The sequence below is a fragment of the Limulus polyphemus genome, unplaced genomic scaffold (assembly GCF_000517525.1).
Source record: "Limulus polyphemus unplaced genomic scaffold, Limulus_polyphemus-2.1.2 Scaffold925, whole genome shotgun sequence".
NCBI lineage: Eukaryota > Metazoa > Arthropoda > Merostomata > Xiphosura > Limulidae > Limulus > Limulus polyphemus.
The window spans coordinates 30,108-47,701 of record NW_013666535.1 but is presented as its reverse complement, the minus strand read 5'-3'; the positions used below and the strand labels follow the sequence as shown (position 1 = coordinate 47,701).

Here is a 17,594-nt window from a genome sequence, read left to right as displayed (position 1 = left end):
TTTTAATTTGAGGATTTGATGATGGTAAAAAAAAAGGCATATGCTGAAAGCACATTTTGTTTTCACTAGTAGATACTGTTGCATTATGGAAACTGAGTTACATATCTGTATTTCTCTCTAAAACATACAACTTTTTATTTTAATTTTTAATTGGATGGAAATAAATATAGAAACTAAAATGCAAAAATATTTTAAGAGGCATTGTTGTTATTTAAGGTTATTGTTTGTGTGTTCTAGTGATAAGTATGCAAGGGTTAAGCAAAATTCAATATTCTTTACTGCAAGCAATAAACCTGTTTTATTACTTTAACCAAGACTAAGATTTTACAACCTTACAAAGAAATTTGTAAAGAGTAATTATAATATACATCGCATTTAGAATTAATGAACGAAATAAACTGTTCTTTACAAAATTATTTCTGATACATGTTTTATCATTGTTGACAAGAGCATTTCCAGTTGTTGTTTTTTCTTCCTTAAGCATTTACAAAGTAACAACACAGTGTGTGACTACTGAGTTAGAGGAAGAAAAACAAGATAGAGAAGTAGAACCCATTTATCATTCAGAATTTATACCATGTCCAAAATATTGGGAACTTGTGACAAATCTATTGACTATACCAGTAGTTTCTAGGTGTAACTGAATTTAAAAATTGTTTTGGAGCAATTGTTTTTCTAATGCAAGATAAATATTTTTGTTTGTACTTTTCAAGAATAGAAACTTGTATTAGTATTTGTTTCATTTTATGGAAAGCTAATCAAGGGCTATTTGTGCTAGCCATCTGTAATTTAAAAGATAGACTAGAGGGAAGGTAGCTTAGTCAACACCCACTGCCAGCTCTTGGACTCCTCTTCAGCAAATAGTGGGATTGATTGTCACATTTAATGCCCTCATGGCTGAAAGGGTAATGTGTTTCAACCCCACAACCTGCAGATTACTAGTTGAGTGCTCTGACCATAGGCCGTTATATAGTGAAGCCCACAATCAGTTAAATTTATCTCAATATTTTAATAATGCTGTATCATCAAATAGTGAATTGTTGTTTTATTGCAGATGTTTAATTGGCTGTCAGAAAAGCTTCCTGAAGTAAAATCTGTTCCCAAAGAAGAACTAAATGTATGTGTTCCATCACTGTTTACTTGCTTGGAAGATCGAAATGCTGATGTTCGGAAAAAAGCACAGGACTGTGTTTTACCATTTATGATACACTTAGGCTTTGACTCCATGGCCCGTGCAGCTGGAAAGTTAAAGGTACATCTGATAGTAGGTCAAAGAAACAGTTCTACTGTATTGTTTTATATTATACCAAAATGAAAACACTGTTGGTTTTGATGCATTGTGTTGTACTTTTTAATACTGAATTTCAAAATAAACTTAAATAATATCAGTTATGACTTTGATTTCGATGGTGGTAGCTGTGTAAATACATGTAACTAATGAATTTGAAAACTTTTCTGTGAAAAAATGGTGATTATGCAGTCCAAGTACTTAATATAATTTATTTTATAAATATGAAATATGTGCATCTATATATTTATTGTTTGTTTCTACTTTCTCTGTAGCCTGGCTCTAAGACAACTGTTATGGGGCTTTTAGAAAAAGCTCGCCCCAATCTTCCAGCTAAAGCACCACCCAAACCAAAATCAGCTCCTGCTAGAAATGGTAACACTATAGCAGCTCCTCAAGGAAACCGATCACCTCCATCTCCTGGAATATCTACAGACAATTTAAATACAGAAGAAAATACCTCTGGAGTAGCTGCACCCAAGGGAAAATTGAATCGCAGTACATCAAAATCAAAGGTAGTTTAACTTAAATATTTTCTTATCAATGTATTATCATACTGAGAAAAAGGGTGCAGTGGCAGTACAGTTTATTAGTAGCATGTAGGAGTTTTATTGTCACTAACAATTCTTTAACTGATTGAACTTTGATATGCTCTTTAAACTAATATTAATTTCATGAGAAATGTTGCACCATACTTTTAAATTATCTTATACACAAAGTCAAATGGAAGATTTTATTCATATTAACACTAATGAGAATACCACCAAGTTTTCCAATCTAGTATCTTTTAAATAAAATATTGTCTTATGTGAAGATATAAAATGTTTTTGCTGAATAGGGGATCGATTTTTAAGGAAACTTCAAGGTTGTCCGGAAGGCTGTATTGATTGTCTGGAGAAAAAAAATACAGAGACCCTCAAAAAAGATCCAATTACGACAATATTGGTGTACAAAGACCCTGAAAAAGACCCAGTTACAAGAATTTTGATGTTTTTATATCTTATTTATTTCCAAAAAGTACAATTAATGTTTAGTTGGCAATTTTGCATCTTTATTCAACTAATTTTTGATACCTTATTTCCTGGGAAATTTTGTTACATTGGAGAAAATATGCACAAACCATGCTAATGTCACATAGTATGTTAAGGAAACAAACTGTCAATGACCTGTAAAACATTTAAACAGAATGATCTTGGCCAATCACGCTTAATGTTTTCATTCTAACCAACTTGGCCTGCCTGCTAAATACAGTAAAATACAGGCTGTAGTAAGACTAGACTTGCATCAGATCTCTCATACATACTGCTATACCATAATATGTACTCAGTGCCTGAATGCCACACATGTGTGTGTATATATCTGTACTAGAAATTAGTCTTGCTAAATATTCGTGTTATCGGGGTTCGTTTTTGTTGCAAATTACCACCCACCCTTATATATGCATACAAACACTGCACAATACAGTGTGTGATAATGTAACTAACTGAGCTATATATGCTGTACTGTGGTACTACTCATAACCATGCATAAAGCATCACAGAGGCTCAACTTGTCAATGATTGAAAGTTTAGTGATTAAAACAGCATTATTAGCCAATCACAAAAGTGAACTTTTCCTTATGTTTTTCATCCCCTTTTGGTGGATTGTACCAACATTTATCTTGTAAAAAAGTTTTTTGTGTTGTCCTACGGACAACTAGCACTATGGAACAAAACCTTACTCTAAACAGCATCACAGTCTACTGTACATTTATTCATGCCCACACTACACATGTAATGCTCTAATCCTTGATCAAAATCATCAGTAAATTCCCTAACTATGCACTTGAAAATTTGAATCCCCCACAAAAATATCTTTTTGTCGATATTTTTTGTTTAACGGGGCTTTAAGTTGGTTGTCCAAGGAAGTTTCTAGTCATCTCGGACAACTATTAGAATCGAGCCCTGCTGAAGGTAAGATAATGCCGAGCAGATGAATTGAATGCTCATTATATTGATTATTTATTTGCCATTTATAGTGTCATGTAACTAACTTTTTTTGTCAGCAGTTTCCCCTGAACTTGTTCTTTAGTCAGGTTACATCCGTAAAAAAATGTTTGTTAATATTATGGTAAGTAAAACTTGAAGACATTTTAATATCAATTTAAATTCAAAATTTTTCTACTGTTATATTTTTAAAACATCTGTATTTTTTAAAGCATTTACAGCTGTATCATGAATAATTTTTGTCTGAAAAAAGGTGTACATTGTGCAGCTGCAACTTTGAATAAAGGACAGGCCATATTAACGTTTTAAATATTTGAGGAAGTGGACAACATATTTGTAATATTTTGTGTGCCTGTATGATAAAATGTCTTAAACTTTGATAGCTTGCAGGTAAAGCAGCAGCAACTAGTAAAAGTAGTAAAAAGGAGGAAGAAGTAGACACTTCTCCTGGTTTTGTGGCAAATAACATGAAAGATCAGCGACTTAATGATGAAAAGGCTTTGAAGGTAGGTTATTTGATGTATTTGACAGTTGGAATGCAAACATTAATTGAATTAACAGCCTCAGAAAGGGGTAGTTTAAAGTAACTTATTGTTTTAGATTGTTGTAACACTTTTTAACTCTCTTTGATTTGGGAAAATTTACTTTTTTGTGCATGTAATTTTTTAAAGTACTATGTACTAGCACCATCATTACAAAAAAGTAGGTTTAAGTTTTATCAGTAAACCAACAGTAAAAAAAGTGAGACCAAATGTACTAAATTTCATATTTTCATATGCAAATTTTTTTTAATCTGTTGGCATAAGTATAAAAGTAATTAAAATGTAAAATTTAAAAACTTGTACAATTAGAGAAAAAATATAAAGTTATTCTGAAAAAAAAAAAAGATTTATTTAGGAGGTGTTAAGAGGTTATGCATATGTAATTTGAAAATTTTATGATAAAGAAAAGTATTTTTAACCTTAACATGAAAACCACTTGCACTCGGACTAGTCAACAGTTTGACCATATATTCAAATTTTGTGAAAATATACATACCACATTAAGTTATAGTATGGATACTTCCATGGTTACCTGGAGGATACAAGGTCAAAATGACCTAACCCAAATCAAAGAGATTTAAAAAGTGTTACAACAATCTAAAACAATAAGTTACTTTAAACTACTCCTTTCTGAGGCCGTCAATTCAATTAATGTTTGTATTCCAACTGTCAAATACAACAAATAACCTACCTTCAAAGCCTTTTCATGGTTACCTGGAGGATACAAGGTCAAAATGACCAAGTTTTAACTATTATAATTTAACCAGCTTTCTAACTATGGCATAGATGTTTAAAATAATTTCCTTAGCTATTGATCTGAACTTGCTGATACCATCTCTACTGTAGCATTATGTCATTTGGTAGATTAAAACTTTGTCTTTTTGTTTGTTGTAAAAGATATAATAGCAAATGCAGAAGAGAATTACTGGCACTTTGTGAAAGAGAGAATGTGATAGGTGGGTGTGGCAAGTGGGTCTAACTTTCTAGTTTATATCTCCATAAACAATGAAGACTGAAGATTATAAAAGTTAATCTATGCTTTAGAAATATCTATTTTCCCGAGTAATTTGTATTAAACTCAAGACATTAGAGGGGTGATTTAAGAATAGAGAATGGGCAAGACAGAGTGAATAAATGGTCACAATATGTATATACACACACACACACACACATATACATACATACAAGGGAAGATTGGGAATTAAATTAAATGCCTATTTTTTTAAATTAAGAAATTAAAACTTATAATAAAATTTGATTTATTAAATCCATTTTGATGCAAAGTTTTTCACATACATTTATAATAGTTTTTTTTGTTTAGTATTGAATGTTACAGTAAAATGTGATGTGCAGTTTGACCTTCCCATAGCAAAAGGGTTTGCTTAAAAAACTTAAAATCTTTGTCTTAGTTCATTTGTGTGTACAGGTTACTCAGGATTGTTTTCAGAAGTCCTTTTTTTCCTACGAAGACAAAATTCTCAAACTATATATTGCTCATTTTTGAGATTGAGAGTTCAATTCATCGTTTTAATTTTTTTTAGTGGTAAGTTAGTATTTCAGGATAGACAGTAACATTCTGTTTTGATTGTGATATGGCTTCGGTCTTAGTCACATCTATATAAATAATACTCTTGCATATTTCTGTCTGAAACTTTTCTTGCAAATTTCTCAATCAAACACTACAAGTCTCACATCCTCAGAAAGGCCTTTGTCTGGAGAGCACGGATTTCATGTTGGTTTTTCAATTCAGAATCAGCTTACTTGGTTTTTGCTTAGTCAAACCTTTCAATGCAACAAGTACGGTACACGATCACACAATGCTGTTGTCATCACATGATGATTGGCTTCGATTACAACAATTTTTGTTTTATTTGCAAATTATTTCTCACAAACAATTAACCTGCATGTAATTTCCTTTAAAAAAACGAATGTTACACTAAATATAATTTCTGCAGGCTTTCTTGACTTATTTAGGTTTAACATACGCATGCGCATTTCCTTCAAAACCATTGCCTATCACTTTGTGAACATGCATTGAGACGTGTCTGCATGATCAACTAAGTTTGCTTTCATTACAACTTTACATTTACTATACTTTACAATAACTTAGCTTCGGTTCATTTCGTAGACTGCTATAAATACCTTCTACCTACTTTTTTCTTTAGTACAGGTTTTATTCTTCTTTTTTCTGTGTTTCTTTGTTTTATCTTGTAAAACTGTCATACACCGAATGCTTATAACAGCTTCCTACCCTGTACACTATTATAAATATGATTACATTATTGTTTACTTTACATGTAGTTTTTTTAAATAAAGTTATGTCTATGTGAGTTTGTTTGTTTGAATGAGTAAAATTTTTCCAATAGACTAGGATTTAATGATCTAACACATAATGCCTGCAAGAAAGCATAGCTTAAATAGCATGCATAAAAATGAAAGAATAAGGAAAATTCAAGTGAAGAGCATGATAACTACCACAAATGTTTTGCAGGTTGTGGCTAGTAAAAAAAATAAACAGCTATTTGTGTTAGCTATTGATACCATGATTGAGGTAAATTTAATATATTTTTATTAATGCAAAATATAATTTGGTTATTAATGTTTAATTTCATCAGGGATTAGCTATTTGTGTTAAAGTTTTAATGTTTTAACTTTATTTAAGAACAAACTATCACAAAGATTTTTATTTAAAGCACAAATTAAGTATCCACATGGCTTTAACAATAATTCTTTTTTAGAATTTAACAAATGACCTGGAGAAATTAGTATTATTCATACTGACAAATGGATACTAAGGTAGCAATGCTACTAAAAACACTTAAGAACACCTGTATATTTTTAAATAAAATATATGCTTATTGTTTGCATATTTAAAGGTAAATAATTTTTTTTTTCTAATTTGGTATCTTCAATTACCATTTTATTAAAGATTTATTAATATTAGTTTTATATCTTTACTTGGGTATTCAGCTCCTATCATTTTTAAAACAATTATATTTTGCAAATTTCATAATCATGGTTAGCTGGAGTTAGCAGCTTTCTTCCTATAGCATTTGAAATGCTGTGGGTTATGTTTCTATTAAATTTATATACTACAGGCTAAATATGAAGGGTTTTGGCAAAGAAGAGCAGTTTAAATGACCTTATTGTAACACTGATTATTAAATTTAAAAAAGTAGAGAAACTTATTTCAATTAAATGTTTACTTAAGAACAGCAGAACAGTGAGAAAAATTATTTATTTTTATTTCTGCAATAATTATATTTATTTGACATATTAATATAACTAAATATTTAAATATCACTGTACACTATGAGTTATTTTGATTATTTAGTTGAATAAATCTAGCCATGGTTAAATGTTTTTCGAAGAAAAAAATTAGATTTGAAACGGGCAGTTAACTTCCATGTATAAATACAGAGTTTATGTTTGCATTGTATAGGTTCTAAAATGGAATTTCACTTCCCCGAGGGAAGAATTCTACCAGCAGTTGAAAGATCAGATGATAACAGCCAACTGGGGTAGGACCCTAGTAACCAATTGTTTTCACAGTGACTTCAAATTCCATATTAAAGCTATTGATACCATGATTGAGGTAAATTTAATATATTTTTTTAATGCAAAATATATTTTGGTTATTAATGTTTAATTTCATCAGGGAAAAAATTTATATTTAGAAATTATTTTGACTTGCATTTTTTTGTAGGTATCTGCAAATTTGTTTCTGTATTTTTTGGTTAACTTTAAGTCAGTTGTATTTTCCTTAATGTGCAAACAATTTTTAATTACTAAATTAAAATCTTAGTAGCATTGTTAATCACATTTTTATTAGTTGGGAAACTTTGTTAGTGCTAATTCTCCTTATTCATGGACTTTGATTTTTCCTGTATTTTACTCTCATGTATTACTAGCCTCTAATTCTTCAGAGTAGTACTACTTATTACAAGATTATGCTATGTTGTCCTTTTTTCTTTTCTTTTTTTTTTCATGATTATTTCAGTTTATGCAACCCCATATGTTGGCCTAAATGGTGAGATTGAGTTTTTCAAATTAGGCATATGATGATTTGTTTTTCTCTCCCTCTACAACTTACTATCATCTAGGCATTATTATTGTTTCCTCTTCAATCTCTACCACTTTTTTAATTTTTGACAGGGATAGTATTTGGTAGGTAGTATTAGTTGATTGAATTTTTTTTCCAACCTGGTTTTCTAGGCTTGGAATTCTGTTGACTTTCTGACATTTCAGGTATTCATCATAGTTTTGTAAAGCTTTATTGTAAGGGTGTTTTAGTGCTTGTTTTTCATTTTCATGAGGATTACTATCTCTTCAATTCATCCTGGTATGTCTGGGGTATGCAGGCATATCATGTGTTTCCCAACAGTTTAGCTAATATATAATTTTATAGAATTTCTTTACATATTGTGCATATGGTCTTAATATAGAACATCAGTTAAGGAAGCCATTAAGTTCATCTCTTCAGTTACTCATGAACTGGATCATTAGGCTAGGGTACGACATGTACTTTCTCAGTTGTATAGATATAGACAGTGATCTGTTCTACTCACAAGTCAGATGATGTTCCAATGCTATAACATTCTTTATTTTGAAATGATAATGATGGCCCATCATATAGGTAGGGCTCATGCCCTGAGAAGAATGGTGTTTTTATTTTCAGTATAAAATAGCATGTTTTCTCAATCTGGAACAGAATGAGTGTTGTTACAGAATATATGACATTATTATTTAGATTTTAATACACTTAGAGTTCTCCAGTAAAAGAGCCACACATGAACTTGTTTTGAACTTAGTTTGTTTTTGGTGTTGATGGAAAGGTTGTTTTACTGTGTTGTACTTTTTTTTTGCTTAAAGCTCAATTGAGGTTAGGAAAATTCAGATTTTTGCTCTGCAGTCCATTTTCTGGTGAACTTCCCATTATCATTTGGTTCCTACACAATTATTCAAGGGAGATCAGTGATTCTAAGAATTCCACGTGTCTGTTTCTATCTGGGTCTTTTGTTGTTATACAAATAGTAGATATTCCATTTTTCAGGTTCATATTTTTCTTTCTGGACTGTTTGTCTTTGACAGTTTCTGTAAATTGATTGTTTCCTTGGTTAGAATGTTGTATTTATTTGAGCTTTGATCATTCTGATTGGACTTCTTGTTTCATATATACATGAAATGAGAACTTATGTACAAAGCACATCTTCACAAGCAAGAGAGCTCTGGACAGTGGATGAAAGAGTTCTGAGCAAGAAAATTAAAACATTTCAGCGGGTCCGTTTTCTACAGTTGCCATTAATGATATTAAAGCTTGTTATTAATTAATAATGTTCTTTTTATGAGTTTTTTAATTACACTTTCTCTGCATTCTCATGTAGCCTTTTTGTGAATAAACTTCAGAAAGGAGTACAGATTTTTTTTTATACAACTGTGAAATGGATGTGATAATTAAGGCAAAGTTAAATATAAAAGTATGAAATCTTATTAAACAACAATAGATTAATAAAAATACCAGATTGTTGATAACATTACAGAATACTGAAAGATTGGTTTGATTTAGGAATAAGTGTATACTTATGGAAATGCTAAAATATTTTTTTCTCTCTTCATTTCAAGAATAAAGTGCTAAGAAAGATGGTCTGAATGTTTACCTTTTATTAAAGCCACTAATCTTAATAAAACCTTGTAATATGCAGACACAAATGCATTAACCTTGTAAAAGTGGTGTTAGTGCATGGGACTGAGCCAATGTTTGTAAAACTATGTATGCTATGACTGAATTTACTAAATGTATATTCACCAATTTTGGCAAGCTTTTAGTAAATACTAAAAGTGTGTTGTGTTGGAAACAAAAAATCAGATATTTTAATAAATAATTTTTTACTGAAAATTTGTCTGTAAAGTTCTGAAGCCTTTACTGAGTCAGTCTGAGTGGAAGGTGATTTTCAGGGTCAGAATAAAAATACTTTCTATCTTAGTTTCCATATATCATTGGCATACCTTCAGAATATCAAATGTTTTTGTAAAAATATTTTATTTTATATTTTTTTCTCTACCTTAACACTAACAGCACACTTCATTTGTAGGTATGCAGAGGAATCTTCAGTGTACAGTTGTAAAATAGGAAATATGATTATTAATACTGTTCTTTCATTGGAACTGACTGCTGTATTGATCAAAAAACTCTAAACTACTTATCTCAACAGTTTCAACTTTCAGAACTGTTTCATTTGTGGTTTTATTGCAGTATTTTTTACCCACTGGAGGAGTAATTCTTGCATCCACAAAGCAATGAATTACAACAGGAATGATGTTTCCAACAGTCCGCATTATTGGGTGTCCAAAAAAAGAATTTGTGTAGTTTTCAAATATGCATCTCAGAACACAAAGTATATCATTCACAAGAATAGTATTTTCCAAAACTACTATAACTTATTCAGCTTTTTAAGTAAGCTATAAATATGGTTAAACATTCTGTGTTTGGATTAGTGCAATAATGAACATGGAAAGAGAAACATCTAATAACAGTAACCTATGTGGGAAAATTGAACAGCGAGAGACTGATAAATATAGAGGAGAATGTGTTCTTTCTTTTGGTTATAAGCATGTCAATCAGCCATATAAAGTTGATTATCAAAACAATTTCAAAAATCAGAGAGAGGGAAGGGACTTCTTTAATGGGTTTGATAAATTTATTAATGTCAGCTAATCCAGAAGGTAGGAAGTATCCATTTCAGATTCTTGTTTGTAATTACATATAATTTGTGTTTCTAACTGGTTGCAAACTGCAGTAGCATATTTTAGAAGTTAGAACATTCTGAAGTGGAGATATTGGAGCTCAGACATGTTGTGTGACAAAAAAAAACGATAATTTTTTGTAATGCTTCATTTTGAAGTTAAGAAGTTAAAACTTGAATTATACATTCCATTTTCATGCCAAATATTGATACTAAACTTGTTCATTAAAATTTTGATTGTAACATTTGTTTATTTGTATAGATTGTTTATACACAGTATTTCAGTTTTGCCCATGGATGAAGGTGACTGTTGACCTTTGAACTGCTTGAGTTGCAAGTTTTAATGACTTGTGGCTTTAGTTCAAGTTTTGTGAAAAGTGTATCCTCTTGTTTAACAATACTTAGCAAATCATGAATATGTTATTTTTATATTTTCAGTGTCTTGCAGCAAATAGTGATGCCACTGTGGCCAACTTGGATCTTATTTTGAAGTGGCTAGCACTGAGGTTTTTCGACACAAACCCAAGTGTTTTGATCAAAGGGTTAGAATACCTTCAACAGCTGTTTAGTATTTTGATTGCAAGAGGATATCGACTTCTTGAATCAGAGGCAGCATCATTTATCCCATATCTCTTGTTGAAGGTAGGAAATGACCAAACAGTTTTACATTTTGTTTCAGGAAACTTGCTGTTATTATTGGAAAATAAGCTTAAACTTTTGAGATATCAAAAATTAATTTTTGTTATTGTATTGTATTATTTATATGATATAGTATAATTGTTTAATGCAATACTTAGATTTTTATTGTGTGGTCTATTAAAATGCAATGAGAACATTTTTATCTTTGAACTACTTTTTCCCTCTAATGATTGATACCAAACATACAGAAGTTATAAAATTTAATATTCCAATTTTGCAGGTATGTGTATTTATAACAACTAACACAAATTACTTGTTTTATGTAGGTTGGAGATCCCAAAGACACAGTCAGGAAGGGAGTTCGTGATATTCTAAAACTTATATGTCAAGTGTATCCATCCAGTAAAATGTTTAATTATGTTATGCAAGCACTTCCTTCAAAAAATTCCAGACAAAGAGCAGGTACTTAGGTCAATTTAATACAATTTAGTAATTTTCTCTGTAATTTCTTTTTGATCTTCTTTGCTGTGGCTAATCATTTTATGACATTTCTTGGTATAGAAATTTTATAGTTTTGTGATTTATTTAAAATTTTATTCTGTAACTTCAAACAGAACCAATAAATTTAGCTGAAACACTTTTTTGTAATCATAATTTTACCTCTTTGAAAAGCAAATTGTAAAATTTATTTCTAGAATAAGATGCAAGTTAATGAATCTAAAAACTTTAATTGAGTTTGGCAGGAAGCTGTATTGTACAAAGATTTCACATAAATCAATTTATAACAAAATTGTAAATGATTGTGGCTCCATCTATACGTATATTAATTAAAGGTTACTTTTTCATTTAAAAATACCTATTTTACCCATTCTTTATGAACATAATTTACAACATTTATTTGTTTAAGTTTTAAAAATGTTGGTTGTTGTTTCTTGATTGTAAAATGTTAATATAGAATATTTATAAATATGATTTTCTGTTATACTGCAGGATTTATTTTTTCGATGTTGTAAACTGGTAATGCTAAGTTGAGCTACTGAACACTGTGTAGTTAACTATATAATCAATGTTGTACTGTAGAGTGTCTGGAAGAACTAGGAGCAATGATAGAAGTGTATGGAATACGGATCTGCCAACCCTCACCAGCAGCTGCCTTGAAAGAGGTTGCGCGACAGATAGCAGATCGAGACAACAGTGTGAGAAATGCTGCTCTAAACTGTGTAGTTCAGGCATACAACTTGGAGGGAGAAAAAGTCTTCAAGTATATTGGACAGGTATGAGTAATAATAAACATTCGATGCTATAGAAGCATTGACTTATCAAATATTTCTTTACTATGCTTTTATACTTTATTTTATTCAACAACTAAATTAGTTTTTGAATCTAAACTGTGAATTATAATTTTTTTATTGTTCTAGCATATTGGTTTTGTTATTATTTGTTTATTATCTTTTCTTTAAACATTCTTGTCTGCATATAAATAATTTCCATTTGGATAGCTTTCCTAACTCTCTATTAATCTACAATTACGGTCACCCTTGTACTGCGCAGGTCGTGAGATTTTACTTTGTTATGTTCAAAATTTAATTAAGTAATCTTGCTATCAATGTATACCAATGAAATTAGCATTAAAATTTCCATTATAATTCAAAGTTTTATATTATCCAAGTTTTAATTCCTTTATTTCAAAAGAAACCTTGAAGAAAAATTCTTAAACTTCAGTTAGTTACTTCACAAAGTTTTAATAATTGGCCTTTGCAAATTAAGAAGGACTTGAATACACTAAACCTTCCATATATATATATAAACATCTAGGTTAATTGCTCTGCATACACTATTCTCCTTTTAAGCTCCTTAGCAGACATTGTGAGAAAATAGAAATAAATTTCTTGGAACTCTTGACAGATGCCACATCCTCTCTCTACACACACAGTTTCAATTTTTCAGCCAATTATACTTAGTTGAGCTAGATGTTTGTAACCAATAGAAAGCCACATTTTAAAATACTATTTCCCTATAGTTATTTTAAAATTGGTGCAAAGAACTCCGTAGAGAACTTGTCAAATGCTCTTAGCATTGTTGCTACTTGTGACATCTCTAGTTCTTTAGTGTTATTTCTCACCTATAAATATGTTGGTCAGATAGACAATTAAACTTTATTTACGGTTCAGTTTATGTTTTAAAATACATATTAGAAAGGTTTAATAATTTTTTAAAATATAAGCCAAACTGATATGTATTATCAGGCTTAGGGTAGTAGGCAAATGTCCCAATGTTCTGACCAAGGGGCTAAAGTCTTGCTGTTGAGGACACCTGGAAAATGTCCATTGATGTAATAAGTAATAATGCTAAAGGCTAGGAAAGGAAAATAAAACATCAAAAATAAACTTTTTGTGACAAAGTAAAAACTCACAATTAAGAACACAAACTAAGAAGATTTTCAAGATAATTTGACGAAAAATTCAAGGGTATGTAAATTTTTTCTCTTTTGAAAATTTTAAACATCTCACTGCACAATACATTGATGATAATACTTGAAATATTCAGAGTCTGAGTGCAAATAACTATAAGACAAAAATAATAAATCTGTAATTAAAATACTTAATTAAAACAATCTCATTCTTTGTTTACAAAGTACTTCTAATCTTTAACAAAATCTTACCAATTGTTGTGAAGATGTATTAAGATAGTTGAACTGTGTATCATTCTCCATACAAGAAGCATGCCAAATGGGTTCAAACCATAACCATAGAGTTAACCCTCTCTCTACAGGTAGGTTAATTTCCCCTTGTATGAGAATCGTGATGTTTGTTTGCTACATTTTGTCCATCTAATTTTTGTAACACCATTTTCTGATGTACTGAGTTTAGCATAGATTACTCATTATGGTATGGATATTTCTAAGACAAAGCCTAATTTTTATGGTCTTTCAGTTTTCTTAGTTTATGGAGACATATACTAGAAAATCATATCCACTTTCTGTGCCCACCAGCTAGATCCTCCCTTTTACAAATTGCCAATAATTCTCTGAAGTTTTCTGTTAAATCATTTATAACCAATAGAAAGAGAAGGTTTTGATTTACTGATGGTGTACAATGCTGTGTTGTTCACAGTGCCGAGTTTTAGTTATTCGTTCTACAGAATGAAGGCTGCTATCATCCAGTTCAAATCAAGTTGCTAAGGCACTATGCCTTAGTTGGAAAGCAAGTTAAATTCTAAGAGCTACAAGACATTGTTTGCTCTGTGAATGTTATTATTCTGTGTCCTTATGTGCATTCTTCAAAGAAATAAAAATTATTTAATGTACTAGCACCATGATTCCAAAAAAAGAAAGTCGACTTAAATTTTAGCAGCTGGCTGACAGCAAAAAAAAATTAGACCAAACATAAGTACTAAAGTTTCTTGTTTTTTATGTATATTTTTTATATAAAAAAATTAACTAAAATGTAAAAATTAAAAACTTATTATGTTAGATTAGATAATATAATGAAAAGTAATGATAATAAGACTTTCACAAGGAATGCTCATGAGTAGCCCATGTGTTAATCATTCACTATGTTAACTTGAGCTACATGTTCACTGAGTGATTTACATCTTGTATTGCAAGGTTATTAATTAAATGCTGTTCAAAGGGCAATTAAAGCTGACTATAGATTTAACACCTAATCCAACTTATATTTTAGTCTTCTTAGTGCAGCCCAATGGTTAGCATGCTAGACAATGGAGTTTAGGTCTTATGGAAAAGAAAAAGTAATTATCTGCACTTTAGAGTTATGGGTTTATAACTGTTAAATCCCATTATTTGGTCTGACAAGAGCTAGAGCTGGGTGTTGTAGACTAGCTGCCTTCCCTTTAGTCTATCACTTCAAAATTAGGAATGGCTGGTGCATATATCCATCGTGTAGCTTTGCATGAAATCAAACACAAATCTTTCACTACCTGTATTACACAGCATCACTTAAGGTTCACCACTGCACTTGTAACTTCAAACTTTAATTCAAAAGTATAATTCTAATTGTGCCAGAAATTAGTGTAGAAATGATATTATAACATTGTGCAATGGATATCTAGCCCATTCTCTCATAATAAAAGAAAAAAGTTAATGGGCTTACATTTGTTACTGCCAATAGACTATGTAAAAATACAGATAATTTAAATTTCAATCTCCTAGAGTCGGTGTAAGCTAACTATGAATTTACTGGTGGAGCTCATATTTATAGGTACCCCTCTTACTAAAATCTTGAAAAATGAATTTATATCAGCTTTGAAAATAGATATGCATACCATGTTAAAACTATTTGTAGAGGAGAGGAACTTAGCTTCAAAATTATGTAAACAACTTGCCATTTATTCCTTATAGCTGTTCTCCTTTTACCCATTTTGAAAGAGTATGATAATGCCATATTTGAAAGTTGAATACTGAGTGCTGGGAAATAGCTCTCAACAAATAAGAGACCATGGAATATTTTTTATACTTTCTGTTGGTGTTTTCTTTTTGCTAGTACTGGATTTGTACTATATGTTATGTACATTTGTAAAGCAACATAAATAGTTGTCTTTAGCATGCCATCATTTAAAGATACTTATGTTAGTAAGTACAGTAGAATAATGCATTGCATAATGGAGTGACCATAATAATTATTGTTCATGTGATATTTATGTAATTTTATTGGTTGTTACTGTTTCAAGGTCAAAGGTGAATAACAAAAATAACGAAGGGAAATGTGTTACTATCAAAGAACTTAACACATATTGGATATGTAGAATGAAACTATATAAAGTAATAACAAGAAAAACAAAAAACTGTTAGATACATTTATTAGTTTTTAAGCAAATATCACAATGAAAAATAGGAGATCTGAAATAAAAGGAAGTATTTTAATCTTCAACTATTTTACAACAAAATTTTGGAAACTTAAAAGTTGAAACGTATAAAACCACTAAATCAAATTATGATTTTTTTTCATAAAAAGAACCTGATATTATCTAGAAAGTTTGTACCAAGTTTCAAGTATGTTGATTTCATAATTTTAATTTCTGAATGCAAAATACTGAGTGCATTGAATCAAAACAGTACAGGTTTAGAAATATTAGAATATGTTATTTTCCCTGTTTTACTAATTGCTATTTAAATTTTTGGGCTACTTTTGAACTTTTATCTAATTGTTATTTCCTTAGTTGTCTGACAAAGACAAAAGTCTGTTGGAAGAGCGAATAAAGAGATCGGCTCGAACTAGGAACAATGCTCCAAGTAGGGAAGCTCCACAACAGGAAGTGGCTGCTTCTCCTCAAATTACTAGACAGGTACAACCACCTCACACCCAGGCTGCAGCTACAACAGACACAGTAGATGTCATCAGAAGGTGGGACATGCAGAGTTTGAACTAATTATTGACATTTGTTGAATTGCCAGTGATATAAGGGAAATTTTAGGATGCCACTTTTTGATTCATAAATTTGTATGTGAAATTGGGATCAAACTATTTTAATGAACTTTTCTGCAATTGAAATGCATAAAATTAACTTACCATGTAGATATTGTATATATTTTAATAAAACATTATCGATGTGATAAAAAAACCAAATTTGTGTTGAAAGTATAGAATTTGCAAGCAGTCATGCACTGAAAACAAAACAAAAACTCTTAATAGTTTTTATTTTATATTTTTGCCAAACAAAGGACAGTTTCTTACTTCAGACTGGTATGATTGCAGTTACTTTAAACTGTACCTAGTTAAACTTATCTTTGTTTTTGATTGAAATCAAATATCTTTATTCTTCAGCTGTATCTTTATACGGAATGTGCATTATATAAATAAGATCTGTAATTTTTTGTCATATACTTGCATACACAGTGCACAGATAAGAATAACATACTGAATTAATATTTTTCACTTTGGAAAAAACATTTATCTTTAACTTGGCACACAAAACCCCCTAAAATATGTTTAATAACATTACTTAGAATAATTGTATTTGGAAGTTTATATATATAACAGCTTTGTTTATTCCTGCTTAGTTTATCTATGTTAATGATATATGAATATCCAGTGCAAACAAAGAAACTCCTATGAAAAGACACACAACTTGGTACCTGAAGCCTTCAAGATTTTTTTAAACATTAAAAAAAACTACTTAAAGTAATTGTACTTAAAATCTCTGTTATTATAAATTATAAGAACTTTTTATTTATTTATGCTTTTAGCTCATCTAGATGTAATTGTATATGATTATTCAGAGCAAATAGAAAACCACCTATGACAAGGCCCAAATCTACAGGACCACTGACTTTGGATTATGATGAAATTGAACAAATGTTCAAGTCACCAGAACCAGAGAACAAAGCCCCTGGACCAGTTAATGTAATGCTGATAGAAATTACTTAAATTTGCCAGAC

General features: G+C 30.3%; 1 protein-coding gene across 1 annotated transcript in view; it reads left to right on the top strand.

The window, feature by feature from the left end:
* LOC106461269 (cytoskeleton-associated protein 5-like) overlaps nucleotides 1-17,594 on the top strand; it is a 79,969-nt gene that overhangs the window by 50,481 nt on the left and 11,894 nt on the right. Inside the window, exons 24-32 of the mRNA XM_013921080.2 lie at nucleotides 1,055-1,252; nucleotides 1,564-1,803; nucleotides 3,657-3,779; nucleotides 7,258-7,410; nucleotides 10,997-11,200; nucleotides 11,524-11,659; nucleotides 12,278-12,471; nucleotides 16,376-16,560; nucleotides 17,436-17,559. Of these exons, the coding sequence (XP_013776534.1) occupies nucleotides 1,055-1,252; nucleotides 1,564-1,803; nucleotides 3,657-3,779; nucleotides 7,258-7,410; nucleotides 10,997-11,200; nucleotides 11,524-11,659; nucleotides 12,278-12,471; nucleotides 16,376-16,560; nucleotides 17,436-17,559 (1,557 nt within the window). The remainder of the gene's footprint in view (nucleotides 1-1,054; nucleotides 1,253-1,563; nucleotides 1,804-3,656; nucleotides 3,780-7,257; nucleotides 7,411-10,996; nucleotides 11,201-11,523; nucleotides 11,660-12,277; nucleotides 12,472-16,375; nucleotides 16,561-17,435; nucleotides 17,560-17,594) is intronic.